Genomic DNA, 19,849 nt, shown 5'->3' with positions numbered 1-19,849 from the left:
CTTGAGTAGCCTTGCCATTGTGATTGGCTCATTGGTGCAGCCTCGAGCACTCTCACCAGTTTGGGAGTTGAGTTTGAGCTGTAACTTCTGTGAGTTTCTGGATTTTCTTCTCCAAAAGCAGTTCCCATTGGTGGGCTGGGTCTGGCGAGCTCCACCATGCACACTTCACTGATGGATGGGGATGGCACTTCCTTTGATAGCTCTTTTATAGTCCGGTGCAGCTGTATGAAAACCAGCCACAAAGGGAGCTTAATTTTGTTTCTCTTTAATTTTGGCTTTGTATAACAGATGTTTTCCGGGCGCTATATTAGCTGCTTAATTTGTTTCTTCTATAATGTGAAGCAGATATCCTCAGTCAACAAACTGATTAGTAAGTGAATTCTTTCTTTAAAAAAAAATAATAAAATAAAATCCATACTGGCCGGGTTTACATGCGTTAAGCGCCTCTGACTACACTGGGCCTTGGGCTCCAGAATGTCTGCTGAGTTTCAGCTGGGTCTACTCTAAACACTGTGATCCTGTGATCTTCAGCCACCTGTCTCGGGGTAGTACTGATTGAGAAGAGATGCATCGTCTTCCTCTAGGCCCTCACATTTAGAGGGGTTGTGGCAGGGCTTGATGGGATAGAAAAGGCCTCTGACAGGAATTCAATCTGGGAGATGCTAGGAGAGGAGCCCTTCGAGTTCAAAAGTGGAATGCTGGTCTTTCATAAAGAAAACACTGCCCACTTGTGGCCCTTGTGGCAGAATTGAGGTTGACCCTAGGACTGTATGTGGCTCTTCTTATGCCCCTTCCTTGACCGTGTTCCCTAAGGAGGAGAGGCAGCAGTGAGTCAGGTATTCCTCCCTAGTGAGTACTGAGTGCTATGAAGAGGGAGAGAGGATGAGACAGCCTTGTCCTCAGGAATTCCTGGGGCAGAAAAAAGGTCCCTGCCTTTCTGGAGCCTGTCATTTGAGGGAGGAAACACAGCACCTACCCTTGAGGATGTGAGAGGTTGGACCCACTAGGGTGCCATGGCAATGAGAAGTCGAGTTTGTAGAGATCATTGCAAGCCAGACTGAGGAATTTGTACTTTATTTAGCGTATAACAGAGCACTGAAAGCTTTGGAGCAGAGAAGAAAGATGAACACAATGGCGTTGCAGTGATTGAAGTGGGAGATAACAGAGACATAGAGACTGGTCAGACTGTTGCAGTCCTGCAGGCCAGAGGTGATGAGGGGCTGAAACAAGGGGGTGGCAGTGAGCATGGCAAGGGGGGAATAGATGCAGAAGGCTTTCTGAAGTTGAATCAATAGGACTCTCAGTGTCATTGGTCTGAAGGGTTAGAGGAAGGCTTGAAACGTCAAGCTTTCAAAGATTGTGTGACTGGGGGAATGATGGTACATACCATCAGTATAAATGAACAACAGAAGGGGCAGGGCACATTTTAGGAACAAGAGCATGAGCTTGGGCTTGAACATAGGCAATGCAGAAGGCAAAGATGCTAGACCTGACGTTACTTAGGTTCAGTGTGCTATGGTGGAAAGAGTGCTACACTTCACAATTCTGGCTCCAGCACAGAGTAGCTTTATTGTTGCTTAACTTATCTCCCTGCTAGATTGTGAGCTCTTTGAGAGCAGGGACCTTATCTAAACTTTATGTCTTCCCTATCCCCTAATGGAAGGCTCTGTACACAGCAAACACTTAATAAATGTTTTTGTCTTGTAACTCTGGGCTCCTAGGCAAGTCACTTAACTTCTCAAAGCCTCAGTTTTCTCCTATCTAAAAGAGGAATTATAATAATAATACTTACACTACAGGGTTTTTGTGGAGAAAGCCTGGTGTTAAACTTAACACCTTAAAGAAATAGGAACTGTTGGTATTAGAGGTATGAGAAATTCACTATTCTCCATGTCTCGTTAAACTGCTCAAATCAGAAAGAGAAAGGGTCACAGCTGACCATGGGCTGGATTTTGCTGGATTGGAAAGAGAGTAACACTAAGGTAGATACCAGTTTTTCCTTTATCCTAGTTCTTGACCTCACCTGACCCTTATGAAACACTGATTCTGTGCCCAACTAGGAATCTTAGACTCCACACTTGGCCCTCAGTTTTTCCATTAATCAGATGGGGATAATAACTCTTCTCCTACCTTCTTCACAGAGCTGTTATGATATTCAAGAGACGCAGCGTAGAATGGCAGAATGGTTCAAATCCTGGCTATAACAAATACTAGCTGTGCTGTCCTAGATAGGAAATTTTCCGTCTCTGAGCCTCAGTTTCCTAAACTGAGTCTCAAAGAAGTTAAGTGAAGAAGTTAAGTGATTTACCAGCACCCAACATTGTTCTCCACATAGGAAGTACTCAAGAGATGTTTGTAGAATTGAATTGTAGAATAGTACTTCCACTGCATACCCCATAGGGCTGTTGTGTGGAGAGTGCTTTGTAAACCTTAAAGCACTTTAGAAAGGGGAATGTAATTGTAATGGAAGGACAAAAACTTTGTAAAACCCCATACACTTGTCATCTAAACTGAGTGTGAACCCTAGGAGTATGAGAATTATTGTAATGGAGGGACAAAGATTTGGCAAAACTGTAAAATCCCATCCATCAAAGTGTTAGCTAACCCTGGGAATGTCAGAAGAGAAGTATTTTCTGAGCTGCCACCTCAGGGAAGAATGCAAGGGCCCTGAGGAATAGGTGGTACTGTCGCCTGTGACCTCCAGGAACCCAATGTTCCTTAACTTCACAGAGGATAAAAGCTGTTCTCTTGCCTCTGTGGCATGGCTGTGACACTGGAAGAAGGACAGATGGTATTCTGGGAGAGGATTTCTAGGTTAATGTTGGGGTGGCAACATAGCCAGAGTACCAGAGCCAGCAGATTTGGACATCAGAACCTGGAGAGCTGGTAAACTGGGCTGAATAGGACAAAATGGTTCCTTGGTCATTTTCTTAAGTTCTATTGAAGATATCCCTAACCCCAAGGTCAGTTACAGAGGTAGGAGCGAAGGTCCATGAGCCAGCCTGGCTATACCCCATCCCTAAGTCCCTCACAGACACTAAATCTTTTTCCTTGGCATTTCCAAGACTCTTTTTTGTTTTGTCCTCAGTAAAAGTAAGGCCCCCACATTCCCCAATCCTCATTGCCCCTCCCCACACAAGACTTAGTATCAATTTACCCATAGTTGTGTACTGTGTACCTAGACAGACCTAGTAGAAGTAAATGCTAGGTGAAAAACAGGAGGAGCTCCTAATCTGATCTGACAGACTAGATATAAACATGGACAACAATTAAGAGAACAACATCTATTGGCCTGACTGTGCAGTACACACACTGAAGTCTTTAGAAGTACATGGAAGGGACCAGTCACTGGGAAAGGAAATAGGGAGGCCTTCCCAGAAATGGTGGTGTGGAGTCTGAAGGCTGATGAAGCATGAACGCGTGAAAGAACTTGGCCTGGGCTGTTGGCCTTCCTAACCATTGCAAGTTCCCAGAAGTATAGCTTCTGCTTGGACCAGATCCAGAGAACCTTGCCTTTGACTCAGGGCTTTCTCTTCTCACTAATTTCTAAATCTTCTGATGCCCATGTCGCGCAAAGTCTCCAGCTTGCTCGTGCCTCTTATACCCTGCATTCTCTAGTTAGCTGTGCCTAATTCCTAATCACCTTCCCTCCCCTTTCTTCTACTGTTTTCATTATAGCTTGGTGCCTGATTTGAGATCTTATCAGTTCAGTCCATGGAATCATAAACTTTAAGAGTCACAAATGCCTTAGAGTGTCCTTCTAGTTCATTCTCATTTCACAGATGAGGAAACTGAGGCCCATAGAGAGGCAGTGACTTACCTGAGCTCTAAATAGCAAAAATAGAATTCCAGCTGAGGTCTTATTCCTAGCCAGTGTTCTTTCCAGTACACCATGCAGTTCAGTTCAGTTTGATTCAACTGATGTTCATTAAATACCGAGTATTTATGTGCAGGGGACTATAATAATAGACTCCAGAGATAAAGAGGACAAGGCAATACCTCCCCTGTCACCAAAGAGCTGTTATAGTCTAACAGGGGCAATAAAGCAAGTACACAGAGGTGGGAGTACAGAGGGGACCAGGAAGGGGCTAAAGAAAGATCTTGATGAAGGGTCACAAGAAATTTGTTGAAGAAAAAATAACTTCAGCTGGTGAGATCAGGAAAGGCTTCAAAGAAGAGAAGTTCCAAAGCAAAAGGAAAACTTCATCAAACAGAGATGAGGAGAGGCTATGGAGAGTGCTGCCATTCACTGACATTATGCAAGGTTACCATGTGCAGGCTTACAACAGATAGTGTTGGGGGTAAAAATAAAAAGATAGGATTGGCCTTTCACCCAAAAAGAAGGTGTTCTTTTTAGCACTGTGGCATAGCAGGAAAAGGCTGGGATTCCAATCCCAACCCTGTGCCTTATGATTCTTCACAACTTGGACAAATCAGTTCTCTCTGGGTCTCGGAGGGATTGGACTAAATGACCTCTAAGAGTCATCCATTTGTAACTTCTGTAATCTAATTGAGCTCCAGCACTCTGTCCCCAAAGTTCACCAAAGATGCCACCCTTTCATTCCATGGACTATAGAAGCACTGTTGTGCTTGTTTTATGCACGGGTCCCTCTCTGTGCAAGCTGTACAAATAGCTCCCTGAGACCTAGCAGGGCACACCCTGGAGGGGACCAGAGTAGCCTGGGTAGGGGGTTGGGTCAGCACTAGACCAGGTCTGTTTTCTTCTTTGCCTAAGGCCTCTGGGCTGACATGGTTTCTCCTCCTTTTTTGGGAGCCACCTGCCAGTTGGCATGGGGCCCAGCCTGGGTATAATTAGCTACCCTATGACAGGTGGATGGTTTCGGGTGAGCCAGGCCTTGGCTCAATCCAGCATTGCCCCAGGCCTCAGCCGACCTGTCCCCCGCCCGCATCCCCTCCTGTTGGGCCTCCCTGCTGACTGAAATGAGAAAGCTGGGAGCCAAAACCAACACTTTTCCCTTCCTTCCTGCAAGTATGGGCATTCCCAAGTGGCCAGAGACCCAGACTATTGTCACTAGGCCCTCCAGGACAACTGGGAGAGCAGATTAAATCAAAACCTAGTGGAATATCACCATGAAAGTTTTCTCAGACTCTACCCTGGAATCCTGGGATTTAGAGCTAGAAAGGACCCTAAAAAAAACATCAAGTCCAGTTCTTACTTTACAGATAAGAAAACTAAGTCCTGCAGAGGTCATAAGATAAGATTGAGAACTGGAAGGGATCTTTAAAAACATCCATTCTAACCTCCTCATTTTGCAGATGAATAATCTGAGGCCCAAAGAAGGGGCAGTGACCAAGGGACCTCCTCCCACCTCTTCACCAGGCATTAAAACTTGTGAGGAAAGAGCAGTAGGGTCAGGAGAAAGTGAAGTTATCCCCAGGGCTGATGGGAGGGATTAGCAGCTCATAACTGGCTATGTTCTGTGCTGGCCGAAGGGAGGGAGGGAGTGAACAAGTGAACTGGGAAAGCTTCCCTTTCAGAGCCTGATGATTGACACAGTGTGGGCCAGGGCAGCCCCCAGGCCCAGCCAGTGCCATCCCTTTCAGTCCCCCAGAGCTGGGAATCCCCAGACACAGATGGGAGTGCCAAGGACAGCTCTGCCCACTGAGCCAGAAAGCACAGTTCTCTTTCCCTTAGCTTCCTTTCCCTGCCCAATTCTCACCCCTAGCACTGCTGTGTCCTTTATCTTTCCTCTACCAGCATCATTAACACTAGCTTCTGCTGGAGAGCATGGGGAAGATGGGCCCTGCAAGAGGCAGATAGTACCCAGGCCTGACCCTAGGAGGACCCTTGACGCCTAATACACTTCATTTTCAGTTATTCATATGGTATAATATGTATATTTATACGTGTGTGTTTGTATCATTTATATATATATATATATATATATACACACACATACATGAAATGGGTTTGGTATAAGTCAGTCAGTAAACATGTATTAAGTGCCTACTATGTGTCAAGCATTGTGCTAAACATTGGAGATAAAAAAGAGGCAAGAGACAGTCCTTGCCCTCAAGGAGCTCACAATCTAATGGGGGGGGACAACAAGCAAAAAAATAGTACAAGCAAGTTATATATAAGATAAGTAAGAAATAATTAACAGAGGGAAGGGAAGAGGGGTTAGGAACAGCTTCCTGTAGAAGATGGGATCTTAGTTGGGCCTTAAAGGAAGCCAGGGACACCAGTAGGGGGAGGTAAGGCAGGAGAGCATTCCAGGCATGGGTGCAACTAGTGAAATGCCTGGAGCTGAGAGAGGGAGTGTCTTGTTCGTGGGGCAGCCAGGAGGCCGGGATCACTGGATCAAAGTGGGGAGTAAGGTGAAGGAGACTTGGAAAGGTAGGAGGGGACTAGATTCTAAAGGGCTTTGAATGCCATACAGAGCATTTTGTAGTTGATCCTGGAAGTGATAGGGAGCCACTGGAGATAATTGAGTAGGAGGGTGACAGATCTGACCTGCATTTTAGGAAAAACACTTTGGTGGCTGAATGGAGAATGGATTCGAGTAAAGAAAGTCTTGAGGCACGCAGACCCACCAGCAGGGAGATAAGGGTTCAGATTCCAATAGAGGCATTGTGGTTGGTTGAGCATTGACTTTGCAGTCAGAAGACATGAATTTGAACAATTCTGCCTCTTTTAGCACCTCTCTCTGTCCCTGACCACCTGTGTGACCTTGAACAGGTCCCTTTACCTCTGTGGCCCTCAGTTTCCTCATGCCTAGCTTTGCTAAGCTTCCTTGGGGCCTATCTTAACAAAGAGGGCTACAGACTAGAACCTGTCATAGTCTGGTGGGAGATGGAAAGGATAGGAGAAGCCTTGGACATATATTAGGGCATCTTACGGAAATAGCTACTTCTCCTGCTAAATCCTATGCATCTTTCCCCACCTCTTCCAGAAAGCTGGCCACTGTAGGCCACAGTAAGTTCACTCTCCTGCTATCTTCTCTGCAGTGCAGTGTAGCCTTGGGACATAATGCTCTAGTGTTCCTCAAGAATGGAGGATTTTAGAAACTCATTCATTCAACAGATACTTATTGAGGTTTTAGAGCCCTATACCAGACAAAGGGATAGAAACAAAGCTTAGATAAGACTTTTTTAGATAAGACTCCTTGCCCTAGATAGCACATTATCTAGTAGAGGGATTCCTTCCTTCTACAAACCTGTAACAAGTGACTGCTATGGATAGAGACCTGTGCTAAGCAAAGAGGGCTATGCAAAGTAAGACATAGTCCCTGCCCTTGTGGAGCCCACAGAATAGCAAGAGGATTTGTTAATTCCACAAACATTTACTGGGACCTACCTAGTGTGTACAAAGTTTAGATAACACATGGTCCCTGCCCATGTGGAGCTCACAGTCTGTTAGGGGGTTAAGATACACAGATAAACTATAAAAATATTAAATATTGTGTGAAAAATTCATTAAGTACCAAAAAGAATTTTGTAGGGTCTGAGGAAGAAAGTCTTATATACCAGGGAGATCAGAATCAACTTCTCCAAGAGGAGGTATTTGAATGCTGAGTACTATGCTTGGAATTGGCAAATGGAAGGAATGAGTAGGGTCAAGAGCTAGTAAGCCCATGTCCGTGAGGACTTCAGACACGCGGACGCTAGCTCTGACCACTTCTTCCTGCTTCCTTGACATTGTCTTACCTCACCCCTTTTCCTCTCTCACACAGTGCAAGAAAAAGCATATGCTCCTGTGCCCAGACTTCTCCCGGAAGGGGAGCTGCCCCAGAGGCCTACAGTGCCAGCTGCTCCACCGGCCCAGGAAGCGCCTCAACAGGCGGACTGCTCCTCCACAGCCCCCTGAGACCCACAACTCCCCCACCAAGTGGAGGAGATTGCGAAGTGCTGGCCCCAGGTAAGGAAGGGGCTGTGGGAGGGGTGCTCAAACCAAGGAAAGCAGGGACTCAGTTCCAGCCCACTCCCCCTACTCTAGCTCCGTGGCCCAGGTCTCCCAGGGAGAGTGTGGATCATAGACCTAAATACTGAAAACCAGGAGCCTTTAAGGCCGTCATGGATCTGTCACTTTTTTGTAACAAAACCCTAGGGAAGATATTTCCTCTGAGACACAGTATCAGCTGTAAAGTCAAGAGAATATCCTTACACTGCCTGCTTACAGGACTTTTGTTTTTAAAAAAAATTAGTAAATTTTAAAGTCACTTCAGAAATTGAGTTGTTATTATCTGGTACAGTTCCCTCGTTTTACAGATGAGAGATCTAAGGCCTTGAGAAGTGGAGAAAGAATTTGCCTAGAATCCCTTAGTAAGTCATTGGCAGAATCACATACTCTGGGTTGGACACCTGGAAGAACTTCCTGGCAGGGCTTAGTATCGTGTTGGTGAAGATTGCCAACAGAGAATTATAACCTTATTCATCCTATGGCTACCCAGAGGATTTCCTAGGCTAGGGGTAGACTAGAGCAGTGGTCAAACTCGAATAGAAATGGATCCCTGAAGCCTGCAGATTGACCTAGAAAATCACAAATGAGCACTGTCTATGTTGCATTGTACTTTTATTGTGTCAGGTGGCACAGTGGATAGCGCTCTGGGCCTGGAGTCAAGAAGACCTGAGTTCAAATCTGGTCTCAGACCCTGAGCAAGTCACTTAACTTCTATTTGCTTTAATGCACTGGAGAAGGAAATGACAAACTTCTCCTGTATCTTTACCAAGAAAACCCAGATTTAAATTTCAACTCTGCCATTTATTAGGTTTGTTAGATCAAATGAGGTAGTGTGTATAGTGCTTTGCAAATAAAGCATTATACAAATTCTAATTGATATTATTATTACTACTGTTATTATAATTACTAGCTTATGAACCTGGATAAAATTTTAAAATATATTTTTATTTTTGTGTCACCTAAATTTCCCCCTGTATCCCTTTTCCTTTTGCCAGAGAGCCATCCCCTATAACAAAGAATTAAAAAAAGAAAGAAATGAGAAAAATGGAGAAGAAAGAGAGGAAGAAGAGGGGAATATCAGCAAAATTGATAAACAAATTAGAAATATCTGACATATGTAGGGTAACACACTAGGTAAACTTTTCCCCTCTTTGGGCCTCAGTTTCTCCATTTGTATAATTAACATATTAGACTAAATTATTTCTGAGTTCCTTTACTAATATAGATCCTCTGATTCTCTGACCTTTGGAGGCACTCCCTGGCCTTTCTTCCCATGGTTAGACTGTGACAGGAACAACCCTGGTCCACATCCCATCCCCAAACCCTGTCTGAATCTGTAGAGGTGCCTGAGCCTTGGATACAATAGAGAGCAACCCAGCTGAGGGCCTTGCCTTGGACTGATCTTTAGGCTTCTTCAGAGGGAGTGAAGCCCAAAGCCTTCTGGTGACCAAAGGAAGAATGCCTTGGGGGAGGTGGATGGGCAGGTACTTCAAGCAGTCCAGTGCAACTTTCCTGGTTTCTTCCCCTAGCTGCCCTTCCCCACTTTGTCCCTGGGACTGCCTTCCTTACCATTCCCTACCCCAAGAGACCAGTCCTTTGAGCCCCCATTTACAGATGAAGGAATTGGAAAGCCTGGAAGCAGTGGAAAGAGGGCTGGATTTGGAGTCAAAAGACTTGGATTCAAATTTGACTCTGCCACTTACTGCCCATATTGACTTGGGCAAGTCACTTTGCCTCTCTGGGCCTTACAGATGAGTTTCCTCATCTGTAAAATGTTGGCCTATAAGATCCCTTCCAGCTGGAGGTCAGTCAACATGATGGAGATAGACCTCCTCCTACAAGCCCCTTCTCCTCTTCCCTTCACCTTCTCCTTCCTCAGAGAGCAGTACTGACTCTAGCCAGAAGAAATAATAGCAATACTGAATGTAGATTGAAGCATACTATTCTCTTTCTCCCTTTCTTTCTTTCTAATGGATTTCCCTTTTGTTCTGATTTTTCTTTCAAAACATACCTTATATGGAAATATGTTTAATATGACTGTACATGTATAGCCTATATCAAAAAAATAATAATAGCAATAATACTCATTAAGAACTACAGTATGCTTGCCTCACGTCAGCTGTAGGAGCTATAGTAGTGTAAGCACTATCCTTATTTTTTGGATGAGAAGCCTGAGGTTCAGAGAGGTAGAGTGACCTTGAACTGGAACTCAGACTTGAGCTGTACACTCCACGATCAGTCATGTGTCCACTCTTCCACACTGCCTCATATATAGATGATATTTCAGATACCACTTCTACCAGGGGAGCAGAGGGCAAGTATGATTGTTCCCATTTCATGGAAGAGGAAGCTGTAACCCAGAAGGCACTTGCCTGAGGTCACATAATTCAGCAGCAGAGCCAGGATTCAAATCCAAGGCTGCTTTCATTCATTACATTATACACTGCTCCTCCAAGAGACATTGCTGATGAATGCCCAGTCACAAGGACACTGGCACTCACTCTTGAGCCCTCACTGCCTCTGTCCCTGCTGTTTACTACTGCTTTTCCTGGGCCTGTGGTAATAGGCCTGACTCGGAAATTGCAAAGTACTAGATTTTGGAACCAATCCCCCTCCCTACTAAACTTGTGCAGGTTCACTCTATCCGAACCAAGCTGTGGTAAGGAATGGCAAAGTGCGTTTCACATCCTTGTACCCTGAAGTCATGACTGTAAACATTCCCCTTCCTACTACATACCATGATCCAGGCACATTTCCTTCCTCTAAATATGTTTTCTCTTCTCTATAACGTGGCAACAATCCCTGCCCTGCCCCCTTCCTGAGGCTGGTGTGAAAATAGACGTGATAGCATTTTGGAAACTATAGTATGGAATATACATATGAAGACAGTACTGGTAGTGGGAGTGGGAATAGTGGCAGTGGGAGTGGTGGTAGTGCTGCTGCTGGTGGTGGTGCTGCTGCTGCTGCTAGTGGTGCTGCTGATGCTGCTAGTAGTAGTGCTCCTTTAAAAAAAAAAACCTGCAAGATAAAATCCAGCTTCATTAGTCTGTCATTTCGTGTCCTCAGGCTCTGGTACTACCCTACAGTACCTTTCCAACTTTAAGTCCCATTGTTACCTTGAACCTATCTTATTTTGTCCCCAGCCAAAATGAACTACTTTTCATTTCCCAAAGATGCATTGAACTTTCTCATCTCCGAACTAATGTCCACACTACTCCAGCAGCCTACAGAGTCTTCTCCTCATATCTCTCTCCTTCATACTGTAGCTCAGTTGCCATTTTCTTCAGTCAGTTTACTTACTACCTATATATGGAGCACCTCCACTTCACTCTACTTCCTCCAAAAGATGCAGGAGCCTGGCTTCCGAGGCTGCGCCATCGAAAGCAAAAGCTCTGGCAGGACCTTATAATCCACAAAGGTTTGCAGAATGGGCTTAATGATGTGCTGTGTGGCTGCCATCCAGGCATAGAAAGGTTCAGCACTAGGTCGGCCACTGGGGGAGTGAGTTTTTCAGCCACAGCAGATCACAAAGACTATAGTCTTCGTGAAAATTCTTTCTGTTCGTGAGTTGAGAAAAACCTCGATTAAGGAAGTCATACTGTGCCACACTTTGGCTTCATCCTGGAGAGGACATCAGCATCCCAGCCTTGACATGTTTAGGGTTGGAGCTCAGAGTAGTGAACCTCATCCAGGTTAGGGTGAAGGGCATAATTTGGAGATGGGGAGTGAGAGACAGCTAGGTGGCACAGTGGCTGGAGTGCTGGACCTGGAGTCAGGAAGACTCCTCCTCCCAGACACTTTCTAGTTGTGTGACCCTGGGCAGGTCACTTCACCAAACTTTGCCAAGAAAACGCAAAACGGGATCACAAAGAGTCAGACACAAGCGACCAACAACAAATCACAAGATCGAGAGAAAGTGAAACTAGTGAAGCATTTGGGGCCCGAAGACCTGAATTCAGCTCCTGGCTCTGTCACTTCCCATTTTTGTGACCTTGGTCTTCTCTGAGTCTTATGTATAAAATGAGGGGTTGGATTAAGGGTCCTGCCAAGTTCTCGGTCTTGTCTTTCTGAAAGAAAAAGGATTGGATTTTCCAAAGCCATTTGAAAGGCAGGAAAAGAAGGGTTTAGCAAACAATAGGTTGTTAGAAGTGGTATAGAGTTGGGGAAGGGGCTCTTTGAACCCACATGGCAGTGTGGACAGACGGTTCCCCTATTTTCCAGGCCTACCCTCATTCTCACTGTACTGTTTTCTCCCATAGGAAGTACATATCTCCGAAGTCACAAGACACAAATGCCTCCAGCTCCTCCTCCTCTTCTTTCCTGTCATCATCATCATCAGCATCTTCCTCAGCATCATCAGATACAGAGGAGCCACCAGAAGGGAACATGGAGGCATCAGGTTCCAGGAACCTCTCCAAGCTGCCCTCCTACATCTCTTTGCAGTCTTCATCTAGTCCTCGGGGCCACTCGGCTTCCCGAACACGTAGGAAGAGCCCAGCCAAAGAGGAGACGGGTAGGACTGGGGGTACCCAGGGTAGTTGTGTGGAACCCCACCATGAATTCCCTCCCTCCCCCACCACCCATTTCTGACTTTATCCTCAACTTCTATATTCCTCATAAGTCCTTAAGAAAGAGTTTGCCTAACTGAAGACTGGGGAATATTCCCCTGCTTTCTCCCCACAAGCAGGGATGTGGTGGGTGGTAGGACTGGGTTATAGTGCTGAGATTTCAACAACAACAACATTTAATAAGCACCTGCTCTGCATTGAATACTGTGCCTAATGTTTATCAAGATACAAAGTTTACATAAGTCATGGCCCTGCCCTCATGGAGCTTATAGTCTAGTACTGGGAAAAATAACTGATATAATTATCGCATAAGGCAGGCTATGATGAGACTCATAGAATGGGAGTTATCACAGAGATTCGAAGGAAGGAGAATGCTTCTGGTTAGGAACTCCCCTAAAATAGTTTATCGTCTCCTCAGAGCAAGGGCAGGGAAAGTCTGTTTCTACCCCTCAGACCAAGCACAGTTAGGGGCCACATCTCCCCTCTCAGACCTTGCATGACCTACCTGCCCAATATAAAGTACTTCCTGTATTCCAAGTGTTTTAGTCCTATTCTTAGGGACCTGGAAGGTGGAGGAAGAGAGACCCTGTCCTATGGTGGGTCCTTCCAAAAGGAAGGAGATTAGCACCCTGTGATCCATGGGGTCTTCAGCTTCCTCTCCTCAGAATAAGAAGTAGGAGAGCACCCACTTTTTCATTCAGTTAAGCGGACTTTCTCTCAGGACCCTTGTGTGGAAAATGGGGAACAGGTGGGAAGGTTGGAAAATGCAGGAGGAGACTCCTAGGAGGAACTAGGTTATTAGATAAGTAATCTCTTCCCAGGGTAGATCTGTTGGGGACAGGAGTAAAGAGAGATACATGACTATTAGTAAGCCCTCTTGATCATTTATTCAGATATTCAACAGACACTTAGTAATACTTGCTATGTGCCAGGCCTTGGGCCAAACTCTGAAAGAGAAGCAAAAATTAAATTAAATTAAATTCCCTGCCCTCAAGTAGCTATAGTAGTGGGAAAAGACATTTAAATATAAACTATAGTACAAAGCAGCAGGGAGCTAAGGTCACTCAGTGGATAGAGCACTGGGCCTGGAATCAGGAAGACCTGAGTTCAAATCCAGCCTCAGACAGTTACTAGCTGTGTGACCCTGGGCAAGTCACTAAACCTCTATTTGTCTTAACCCACTGGAGAAAGAAATGGTAAATTGCTCCAGGATTTTTGCCAAGAAAACCCCATGGGCAGTATTGGTGTGCTATGGTCTTCAGAGTTGTGAAGAGTCGAGCATGACTGAATGACTGAAAAACAATAGTACAAAGCAGGATATGAAAAGGAAGAGGCACAAAGGGTTGTGGGGGCCCAAGAGAAAAAGAAACTTCTAGATGGGGGCTCCATGAGGGCAGGGGCTGTGTCTCCCCTTAGACTGGGGACTCCCTGAAAGCAAGGCCTTGTTTCTTGTATTTGGATTTGGATAGATGTGAAGGTCAAAGGTCGACTGGGACTGGTTAAATAGGAGGAGGGGAAGGAAACTTTGTGGTGATACCCATAGACTTCAGGACCGGGTTCAGACAAAGCCCTCTGGAGGGGAATATAGCTAGGAAACAGGACTTATGTCCCTAGGGATGGCCCTGCTGATGGTACTGGAAGAACATCCAAGTCTTCCCAAGGAGCGGGCTCTGGACACCCGTCCCCTGTAAGAACTCCAGAGGCTCTAGCCCATGTCTGAGGGGCCCCAGTGGCCCACCTCTTTTTGACTCAGATGCTGCTTGGCCTCCTTGGCCAGGGCCCACGCGAGAGGTTAGGCCAGAGCTTTGCCTGGATGGCCTGTGATTCCCAGCCTTATGTCCTATCTGGACTTCTCACTTGGGGAATTAATTCTGTTATGTTCAGCACATATTGAGTGCCTGCTATGTGATCTGTGTATTGCCTTATGGCCAGGGCAGTACACAAAAAGAGGCAGCATGATGTAGTGGAAGGTGAATTTGGAGTCAGAGGACCTGGGTTTGAGTCCCAGCGCTGCTGCTTACTGCCTGTGTGACCTCAGGTTAAGTTTAGTCACTTAACCTCTCTGGGCCTCAGTTTCCTCATCTGTAAAATGAGGATGTTGGACTAGATGACTTCTAAGGTCCTATCCAGTCCTAAATCCTATGATCCTATGAAAGATGAAGAATGACACAGCCACTGCCCTGCAGGAGTTTACAGTCTAATAGGAAGGATATGACATGTATGCAAGTAAGTATAATACAAGGTAGGGGCAAAGGGGATCCAGGCAAAGTGCCATGAAAAACTTGAGGAGGGAGAGTTCATTTTCACCCAGGAGATAAAGGGCAGGCTTCATGGAAGATGTGGCACCTGATTAGGGCCTTGAAGGAATGAAGGGACCTTCCTTTAACATGAAGGATAAAAGAGACTCTTTCAATCCTGGGGGGCAAGAACACAGCAGAGAGTGGACATTGGATCTGAACATGTATGCGGGTGTGTCTGTGCAGGTATTGTGTAAGCTAATCATGGGTATGCCTGTATTCATGTGTGTGCACATGAGGTGGGGATGTACTCATGTGTATTCATTCACTCAAATAGTAGAGCTGAGGAAGGAATGGTTATCTGCTCATATGGCAGCTGAGAGGTCTGGATTGGTATGGCTGATTAGAAGCAGTGGGGCTGGGAGGAGAGCAAGACTTTCCCATCAGGAATGAATGGGAACTAGAATGAGAGTGGAAGACCTCAGGCGTTCTCTGTGTGTCCCTCCTTGCGTGAGTCCCCAGACCAGGGAGCCCAGGGCATGGGTGGGCCGTGCACAGCAGGTACCAAGCGTTTCCATATTTCACCTTCCCATTAAGCCGCCCATGTGCTCCATGCGCTAATCGTACCCAGCCGCACCAACGCCAGCCATTCCAGGCGAGGGCTAATTTAATTAGAAAGCACCCATTTTAGTTAATTTGTTCGAGAAGATCACTGAAAACTCCTGGAGAGAACAGATGTTTCCCTCTCCCCCGATGAACATTTGGGGCTTGGTAAATGGCTCCACTCAGCCTTGTTTAGGAGAGAAAGGAGGATTTTATGGCCACAAACGACCCTTTCTGTAAACATTTTACAGCTCTCTGCACGTTTGAGTGACGATAAACCCCGAGCAACTCGGCGGGCTGCAAATTTGCGACCATACGGCTATCATTTTATTGTCATATTTCACGGTCGTAACGTTAATGGAAGATGCTCGCTACAGCCTTTTTTAACAGCTCCGCTGAGCACGCTCAAACACTCGCTTTGGCAAATTCAGGCAGAGGGGCGGCTGCCTCTAGTTTGTTTACAGCCTCTGCTTCTGGAGGGCAAACTTTTGGAGGCTCTGCCACCTATTTTCTTGTCCTCCACTTCACAACCACCAAATCCCTCTCCTCCTTCCCATGTCCCTGGCCCAGAGACCTGCCAAGTATTCACTTGTGACTGTGGTCACATTACTTTCACTTTCTGGGCCTCGGTTTCCCACAGTGTAAAATGAAGCAGTTAGACTTGATTATCTCTAAAGCTTCTTCCAACTATAAATCCTGTGATCGTAGGACACTTTTTGGCCTGCTGAGGAGGCAGTGCTGTCTGTTCATGGGACCCGAGGGCCACTACATGAGCTGCCTCCATCTGGATGAGGCTAGAGCCCCCAAGACTTATCCTGAAAGGTGCCCAACCCTGGCCTCAGGGATCCCTTTCCTCCCTTCTGGGTGTTCAAACTCTTGTTTGTATGTAGGGAGGGACAGATATTCTTTGTGTGGATGTGGGGGGAGTCTCTTCCCCAAGGATCCTTTCCCAGGAGGAAAGAAGGGAACTGCTGTAATGAAAGCCTTGGCAATGTGGTACAATAGAAAGAACACAGAATTTGAAGCCAGCAGGCTTGGGTTAAAATCCTGGCTCTGCTGCTTGCTGCCTGTCTGACCTTGGGCACATCCTGTCACCTCTTTGGGCCTCAGTTTTCTCATCTATAAGATGAGGAAGTTCAGCCAGATGATCTCTAAGGTTTCATCCAGTGCTAAATCCTGTGGTCTTATTCTCTCTCTTCCTCCCTCGCCTCCTTTTTTCTCCTCCCTCTCACTCTGCAAGCCGGCATGAGTGGTGAAGGAGGTTGGGGTGTGGATCTGGCGACACCCTGCCTTCTGGTTGTCCCCTCTTTCCCTTCAGAGAGAGAGGGAAGGAACTGCTGTAATCACAACCTTGGCAGTGGAGTACAGAGAAAAAAGCACTCAATTTAGACTCAGTGCTTGGGTTCAAATCTTAACTCTGCTGCTTACAAACTATAGGATTGTAGACAAGTTCCCCTTTCTGGGCTGATAGCAGTTTCTTCCTCTGTCAACTGAAGGAGTGAAACTAGATGGTCTGTGAAATCCATTTCAGCTCTAAAATTGTGTGAACCCCTGTGACCTGTACCACCATGGAGGACCTTGAGCTGTCATCTTAAAAAGAGAAGAAAGCGGGGGCAGCTGGGTGGCACCGTGGATAGAGCACCGGCTCTGGATTCAGGAGGACCTGAGTTCAAATCCAGCCTCAGATGCATAACACTTACTAGCTGTGTGACCCTGGGCAAGTCACTTAATCCCATTGCCTAGCCAAAAAAAAAAAAAGAAGAAGAAGAAAGGACAGAGATCTGGCAAATGGGGAAACTGCGTCCCACAGGGACCTGACCACAGAGCTCAGGCTTCTGTCCATTGGACTACTTGCTGTCTCTCATCTATCTGTTACCCTAGGGAGTTTCCACAAGGGTCCAGAGGTCTAGCTAGAGGATAAGGACTTCTCTTTTTCTCCTGTTACTTGATCCCCCTCATAGCCCTCTTCAGGTGCCCTCATCCTCAATAAGAAGCCAAGAGGAGATAGTCAAGTCTTGATCAATTGGCTCCCAGGGTACTTTCTTTTTAGGAGAGAAAATGGGTGTGAGACGGGGATTCTTCTTAAAAGAAATCCAATAATCCATTGTCCAGTACCAGAGAAAACACAAGAAGGTGGTAGTGTTCCTGGGAAATGTGTATAATAATGAGGACTGTCCCAAAACACTTTCTTCAGGGTGCCTGAAATTTAACCATCACCAACCACTCTGTGCCTTGGGATTCGGTATGGCCTAGTTCTCCTGCTAACAGGGAAAATCTGTTTAGCCCCATCACCTCAGAAAGAAGGAAGAGCTTCTCTCCCAGAGATGGGTTCCAGGGCAGTAGGTGGACAAGCAGGTCAGAAAGTATTTGGGGGGAGCCTTTTGGACCAGCTGGAAGGACTTCATGGCGGTTGAAGGGACATCTTTGCAGTGAGTCATCCTGTAGGTGAGATTATGTCACAAGGATCTTTGTCACTGTGGGTGGGGCAGAATGAGGCATAGAGAGCCGGAAGGGGTGCGGTGAGTGCCCCAGCAGAATAGAATGGGAGCCGGCTGGCCAAGGAAGCCGTTGACTCTCAGTTATCTGCTTCGCAGGTTACACGTGGCGAACATTTGAGCCCAAGTTGCCTCCCCGCCTCCGTTCCGCGCGCTCTCGCCACCCAGCCCCCATGGGCGTGGGGGACGCAGACTCAATGGAACCCCTGCCTGAGCCACGCAGTATTAGGAGGGTAAATCTGCTGCTTTTAAAAAAAAATGTTGTCCTGGGTTGCACCCCAGAATCCCATGGGAATGACTTTGGGATAGGTCATGTGCTGGTTTGGATTATCTGCAGCTTCTCTCTCCTTGGATAATAGAGAGTTGGAAGCATAGCTCTCAACAGTGATCAGTGACTCCTACCAGGCAGGAACCCTTAGTTCAGGGATCATCTTGTCCTTTGTCCTTTTCCACTCTCATCCCCACTGTGAGATTACCATAAAGTCACCTTTTTCCTTGTGCCCTGACCCTTTCAGTCCCTCCTCAGTCATAAGAGAGTAAGAAAAAAAGAGGTAAAATATTAGAGAAGGGTATAGAAGAACGCAAAAGAGACCCTGATAGGTCTCCTCAGGAGCATGCAGCCCCTATCCTCCCTTCTCTACTCCTCTAGTTTCAATGTCCAGCTGTGCGCTTTGACTGTACCATCCTCCATATCGTGGACAGAAAGTATCTGTTACTCTAGGCTTGGGTCCAAGACCCAGGAATCTCAGGGTTAGTTCCATGAGCTAGATGTTGAATAGGGGCTGAGGTACTTGGACGAGGGTTCCAGAATATGGAAGAGAAAGTCACAAAGTTGCATCATAAAGACTTTGGTCATACTCTGTCCACACACTTAATGGAGGCTTAAATTTTTTTTTTAATTTTTTTAAGCTTTAAAAATTTAATTTTTTTTAAATTTAAAAAACAAAAAGACAGGGCAGAACTACCCTTCCCTTTTACCCAAAGTAGGTGAATTTATGGGATTCTTCAAAATTGCCTCTGTCCTTATTGCAACCAGCAAGGCGAGGTTGCTGGAGAACATATACCCTGACGCCTTCCACCAATATAATGGACAACATCCCCATGTCCTGCTCTACCTTAGAGCCAACCTGCCTGCCCTGTGATGGAATAGATATCTTGGAAACTTAGGTGTGGTCACTATTTCTGCCCCCAGTGACCTTCCAACTCTTCAGATGACTTAAATCAACATCATAGTGACCATGGAGTGTTCTGGGATGTGGACCAAGGAAGCAAAATCCACCCCTTTTGTCTTCTGCCTGGACCCCTATGGCTTCATATGGTCATGGCTTCATAAAAGGGCTGATTTTTCCAGTGAGGCAACTGTATGCTGAAAAAAGCCTGGAATTTAGAATGGCAAGAGATAAGTCCTAGTCGTCACTGTCACTGACTCTCGTTGTGACCTTAGGCAAATCTTGTCTCTTCTGTGGGCCTCAGTTCCGTCTGTAAAATGAAGAAATTATATTTGATGATTCCGAAGGACCCTTCCCATTCTGATTGGAGCTCCTTATCAGAGCGGAAAGGACCAATATGAGGAATCCAATAAACAGGAACTGAGCTCCTGTTACGTGGGATACTGTGCTATGTACTTGTCTCCTCGAGGTGGTGGCTGTGTCATTGTGGGGATTCTTGTTCAGATGTGAATTCAGTTAGATGACCTCTCTGGTGCCTTTCAACGCAGAAATTCTGTGAGGTCCATGTTGGAACAGAGAAAAAGTGAAAAGGTGTGAATGTGGAACATGTCATCTGTCATGTCATGTCAGATAAATGGTGATTTATCTGAAAAGGGTGAAAAGGATTTCCTCCTATCAGACAATTCACAGAGCTCTCACATAAGCGTTTCTCTAGAGCACTCTCCTACTCACTGCTATTTTCTATTCCTAGGTGACAGTAACTACTGGGTATTCATCTCTCTACTAGATAGGTAGATAGATAGATAGATAGATAGATAGATAGATAGATAGATAGATAGATAGATAGATAGATAGA

General features: G+C 45.9%; 1 protein-coding gene across 2 annotated transcripts in view; it reads left to right on the top strand.

Annotated features, from left to right (window-relative positions):
- The window catches only part of ZC3H3 (zinc finger CCCH-type containing 3), a 509,781-nt gene that overhangs the window by 470,262 nt on the left and 19,670 nt on the right, over window positions 1-19,849 (top strand). Inside the window, exons 10-12 of one of the 2 annotated variants that reach the window (XM_027859891.1) lie at window positions 7,695-7,879; window positions 12,181-12,434; window positions 17,924-18,057. In XM_027859891.1, the coding sequence (XP_027715692.1) occupies window positions 7,695-7,879; window positions 12,181-12,434; window positions 17,924-18,057 (573 nt within the window). The remainder of the gene's footprint in view (window positions 1-7,694; window positions 7,880-12,180; window positions 12,435-17,923; window positions 18,058-19,849) is intronic. The other variant, XM_027859892.1, reaches the window with a different exon arrangement.

The sequence above is a fragment of the Vombatus ursinus genome, unplaced genomic scaffold, assembly GCF_900497805.2.
Source record: "Vombatus ursinus unplaced genomic scaffold, bare-nosed wombat genome assembly UNPS02014173.1, whole genome shotgun sequence".
Lineage (NCBI taxonomy): Eukaryota > Metazoa > Chordata > Mammalia > Diprotodontia > Vombatidae > Vombatus > Vombatus ursinus.
This window is presented reverse-complemented; position numbering and strand designations above follow the sequence as displayed.